The 5,605-nt window shown below is 39.5% G+C and overlaps 1 gene segment (V, D, J or C); it reads right to left on the reverse strand.

Moving 5' to 3' along the window:
- Positions 1 to 2,993: 2,993 nt before the first annotated feature.
- Positions 2,994 to 5,188, reverse strand: LOC138209816 (Ig kappa-b4 chain C region-like). The segment is given in 3 exon segments: positions 2,994 to 3,502; positions 4,298 to 4,405; positions 5,104 to 5,188. Coding segments are annotated over 3 exon segments (537 nt in total).
- Between the last annotated feature and the right edge of the window lie 417 nt (positions 5,189 to 5,605).

Below are 5,605 nucleotides of genomic sequence, written 5' to 3' on the forward strand. Positions count from 1 at the left end.
TCTTGCTGCAGCATTTTGGATCATCTGTACGGTTTTTGATGAGTAATTTGGACATCCTAACAACAAGGAATTACAATAATCTAGTCTAGAAGTAACAACCACATGAATGAGTTTTTCTGCGTCACGCTGAGGAAGGATTTTCTGGATTTTATGAATATTACGTAGATGAAAGAAGGCAGTTCTGGAGATTTGCTTTATATGGTGTCTAAAGGACAAATCCTCATCAAAGATGACTCCAAGGTTCCTCAAAGTTTTGCTGGAGGCCAAGACGTCATCTCGAGTAACAAAGTGATTACAGAAAGAGTTTCTGAGGTGTTTAGGACCAAGTACAAGAACTTCTATTTTGTCTGAATTTAGAAGCAGGAAGTTTTTGGTCATCCAGGCCTTTATGTCTTTTAGACAGGCTTCAAGTTTTACGAACTGATTAGTTTCATCTGGTTTTATAGAAAGATATAGCTGAGTGTCATCTGCATAACAATGGAAGTTGATGCAGTGCTTCCTGATGACATCTTCTAATGGAAGAATGTACAAAGTAAAAAGTATTGGGCCTAACACTGAGCCTTGTAGAACTCCATAACTAACTCTTGTTTGTCTGGAAGACTCATTGTTGACATTGACAAACTGGAATCTATCTGGGAAGTCGGATTTGAATCAGTCTAATGCAGTTCCTTTATTCCTGGTAAGGTCTTCTGGTGTTGGAGAATGGAGGGAAGGACTGAGGCCATCTGGTGGTCAGAGGGTGAACAGCAGGGACCGGAAAGATCCACAAAAAAACAGAAATAACGGCTGAAAGCAGAGAAACAGGCAGAAGGACATATCAGAAATTTTTAAAGAGAATTATTTTCTGTTTCATTAGATTTATTTTCTGAAACATGCAGTTAATTGTGTTGAATTTATTATAATTACCAAATGATGTGCATTTAATTCACAGCTTTTAGAAATCAGAATCTGAAGTTGTTTTTTATGCACAATTAAATAATTGGCTCCAGTTTAGAAAATAATCAACTTCATTCACGTTCATGTTGCTTTTTTTAAGATGTCTAAATGTGAACTAATGTTTGAAATATATAAATATTGAATATATTCCCCAAATAAGTTTAAAGTGGTGGCTGAATTTTTCTTTAACCCTTTACAATTTCTAATTTGCTGCATAAATACGACCAAAAACATCATCAGGTTTTCACAAGTCCTTAAAGTAAACAGTGAGAACCCAAATAAACAAATTAGATTAAAGAAATTCTATCAAGGTCAGATGTCAAGGTCAAATGAATACTCTGATAAACTGATTGATCCATTTATAAACATCACAAGACTGATAAAAGTCCCTGTTGGAGTCGGTCAGATCATTTCCATAGAGAGCTACTTTGCATCAGCAGCACCATGCTCCAGTGCTCTGGGACACTTTATAGTCCTGAGAGTTTGAACACTGGATGACTGACAGCTGTCCTTCATGACAACAGAAGCCACAGAAATCCTCCTCATCAGAAACATGACTTTGACCTGCGTCCTCATCTGGACTCTCCTCTGCTGCTGCTTCACAGGTAAAGTCCAGAGAATCCAACTCCTCTCCTCTATGAACATCCGTCCCTCTGAAATGAAGCCCACAAAACCGTGACGCTGCTTTATGTTGTTGTCTCTGTATCCTCAGAGTCCAGAGGCCAGGTCACAGTGACTCAGTCTGGAGCAGTGAGCTCTGCTCTGGGAGGCTCCGCCACCATCACATGTACAACCAGTCAGGACGTTCATGGTGGGAATCATTTAGCCTGGTACCAACAGAAAGATGGAGGAGTTCCTAAACTTCTCATTTATTATACTAGCACCAGACAATCAGGGATTTCAGATCGTTTTACAGGCAGTGGATCAAACTCTGACTTCACTCTGACCATCAGAGGAGTCCAGGCTGAAGATGCAGCAGTTTACTACTGTCAGAGTTTTCATGTCATCAACAGTCAGTATGTGTTCACACAGTGAAAAAGCGTCGTACAAAAACCTCCCTCAGTCAGACTGAACTGAAACTGAACTGATACAGTTCACTGAGTACACACACACACACACACACACACACACACACACACACACACACACACACACACACACACACACACACTGACATGGTTCTGTAAAATCACTGTATGCTGATGATATTCTTCTATCAACCAATCATCACGTTTCCTTTCTTTTTCCTCCTCTCTGATTAATCCAGATCCAAACTCAACCAGGAAATGAAAACCTACTTTAACAGAGCGCTGGTCCTCGTTACAGTAAAGATTGTTCTGCTCACACTGAACATCCACAAACAGAGGATCACTCTGCACCGACCCCGGGCCTTCAAAAGCACACACATAATTCCCAGCATCCTCTGCGCTGGCTCGGTGTTGTGGCCAGTCTTCTTTTTGCATTTCTAAACCAAACATTCCCGGCAGTTTACAGGAAGTTTCACATCTTAGAGTCCCACTCTGTCCTTCTTTCACACTTTCACACAGCCAATCAGGTTGTTTAAGAATTCATAGAGGCGGTGTCAGGTTTCAGAGGCAGGTATACCTGAGTATCGTCAGCATAGAAGTGTGACGCAATCTTGGTTGTTTTAAACAGAGATCCAAGAGGTTGCATTTATAAACATATAAAACAGAATTGGACCCAGTAGGTTCTCTTTTATAGGACTTGTGTTCAAATCTGAGGATTTCATGTTCATGCAGAAATATAGAAAATTCCTTCAAACTTTCTAGCACCACTGTATGTGCTGTGATGAGAGGCTATTTTACTTTTCTCATGTTTTACATCTTTTGTGAGATTTTAGATTCATTGAACAATCATTGTGACCTTTTCAATTCTGCCCACATAATTCTTGGTGTTATTACAGAGTGAAATGAGCTCTTAGATTTTAAATATGATCAATAAAAAATATGCTCGACCATTACTTTAATATTTGGAGAGTTTAAGTGGAATAAAACATCTGATGAAATAAATCTTTACTTGGAAACATTTTTGATTTGAAGACAAAGATCTTTATTTCACTGAAAACATGAACAACTGTCATGATGAAGAGGAAAATGAAACTATTTGAATCTTTATTTAGTCACATCAAAGAAGGAAAGACAGAGTTCCAGATTGAGAGCAGTATCAGAGTGAAACCAGTATGAGAGTCTCAGTGAGGCAGGTCAGGACTGGGAGCACTGGTCTCTCCTCAGTGTCTCTGAGATGGGAGTCTGGGAGCCCCGGGTGGCCTCACAGGTCACAGAGCCCACCTTCCCCCACTGGTCTGCAGGGAGCCTCAGGGTGCTGCTCCAGCTGTAGCGGCCGTCCTTCTCCAGCACAGCGAGGCTCCTGCTCTCCTCCCAGCTGATGCTGCTGCTGCTGCTGCTGCTGCTGCCGTCCACCTTCCAGGCCAGACTCCAGTCTGAGGGGAAGCCCTTGTTGGCCAGGCACATGAGGGTGGCCTTCTCATTCTTCTGCATCTCCTCCACGGAGGGGGGCAGCACCGTCAGGGTGGGACGAGTATCACCTAGGAGACACCACTCAGGTTAGAGGACAGGAAACGTACTTGGACACCTTCACTGGGAGACAGTTCATTTTGTCCTTTCAGGAGTTTCAGTCAGATGTTTTTTCTGCTCCACCAGTCACTCACTCACACATTGTTTCACTTCCCTTTAAGAAGCATCTCATGCAAATCAGCACAGAGAGAATCATCGTACAGTTTACACTGAAATATGTCAAACTACTCTGAAAATAAAAGAAGAAGATGTGGAAAAATTTACAATCAAAGTTTTTCTGAACATCATCATTAAAAGTCTGAACGACACTTTAGTTTAAAGGATTTAGTGGAAACAAGAACAGGAAAGAAACTCACCAACATAAAATGTTCTACATGTGGATTTTAATCGTTACTTAACTGTTTAAATTAGTTCAAACTAAATTTGAAACCATATTTGACACGATAATAATATGGATGATTTTGCTAACTTACAAATACGCATCTTTATCTTCAATCTGTCCACTTTTACTGATAGAATTTGTATTCAACCTAACAACAGTTATTGTGCTTGAAAATCACAAACTAATTAGAGGAGGAATAAAGTTTTATCTTTTCTACACATCAAGTTCTTTAATCTTCAGTCTGACAGTGAAAATGTCAAAAGTTGAACTGAGTTATCGGCTCCATGATATAAGAAGACAAATACAAATATAAATTCAAACATTGCTGCAACCAAAAAGTTTCATTTTCTATCTAACACTAAACAAACAATACTAAAATTAGTTTACTATTTCCTTTTTAGTGTTGAAAAGAGAATAAACTTACTTCCAACATCCAGTCTGGTTCCTCCACCAAAAGTCCTCCACAGTGATACAAACTCATTGAACCGCCGTACAAAAACCTCTGACTGTAGAGAGACACGGCTCTCTGACTCTGAAACAAAAAAACTCACCAAAACAATTTACTACTTTTATAAATTTGTCAGCTGATATGAAAAATGAAAATAACACACTGCAACAAAATATGAGAATTTATCATTTTGTTTTTAATCCCATTTAAAAAACATTGGGACGCTTTGGGAAGCGTATATAAATAAAGAACAGGATGATTTGCAAATTCCATAAACACACTTTTAATTGAAAATGGACCAAAGGCAACATATCAACATTCAAAATGAGAAATATGTTCTCATTTTGAATTTGACAGGGTCATATTGTCGACTGTGTCGCTTCACCTATTCCTTTAACAACACTGTGAACATTTGGGAACTGAGGAGATCAGTTGCCGGAGTTTTGAAAGTGAAATGTTTTCCACTTTGATCTGATATAGAATTTGAGCTGATCAACACTTTGGGATCTTCTTTGTCATATTTTTATTTCACTATGCACCAATTGTTTTTCAGTGGATTACAGGTCTGGGCAGCAGGAAGGCCAGTTTATCACCCGGAGTCTTCTACTAGAGAGCCATGTAGTTGTAATATGTGCAGAATTTGGTTTACCATTGTCTTGTTGAAATAAGCAAGAATTCTCCTGAAAACATGACGTTGTTTGGATGTCAGCATATGTTGCTCCAAATCTAGTATTTATCCTTCAGCATTCATGGTGCCTTCCCAGTCTAGTGCGTCCCTGCACCATCACAGTTGTGGCTTTTGAATTGTGTCCGGTTAACCAGTTGGGTGGTCCCTCTCCTTTCTAGCCTGGAGGACACAATGCCCATGATTTCCAAACATAATCACTGATTTTGATTTGTCTGACCACAGGACAGTTTTCCACTTTACCTCAGAGAAGGCGGCTGCGAGTCTGGATCATGTTTTTATCTTGTTTCTTCTTTTGAGAGTTTTAACCTGAATTTGTGGATGCAGCGATGAACTGTGTTCAGAAACAACAGTTATCAGAAGTGTTCCTGAGCCCATACAGTGATTTCCACGACGGAATTGTGTCTGGTTTAAATGCAGTGCTGTCTGAGCGCCCGAAGATCAACACCATCCAATATCAGCATTGTCCCTTGTGTTCAGATATTTGTCTGGATTCATTGAATCTTTTAATAATATTATGAACTGTAGATGATGAGATCATAAATTCTTGGCAATTTTCCATCGAGGAACAACTGATTGATAAATTGATTAACATCACA

This window comes from Embiotoca jacksoni, unplaced genomic scaffold (genome assembly GCF_022577435.1).
Source record: "Embiotoca jacksoni isolate LCO1_2020_lvr unplaced genomic scaffold, fEmbJac1.0.p SCAF_41, whole genome shotgun sequence".
NCBI lineage: Eukaryota > Metazoa > Chordata > Actinopteri > Embiotocidae > Embiotoca > Embiotoca jacksoni.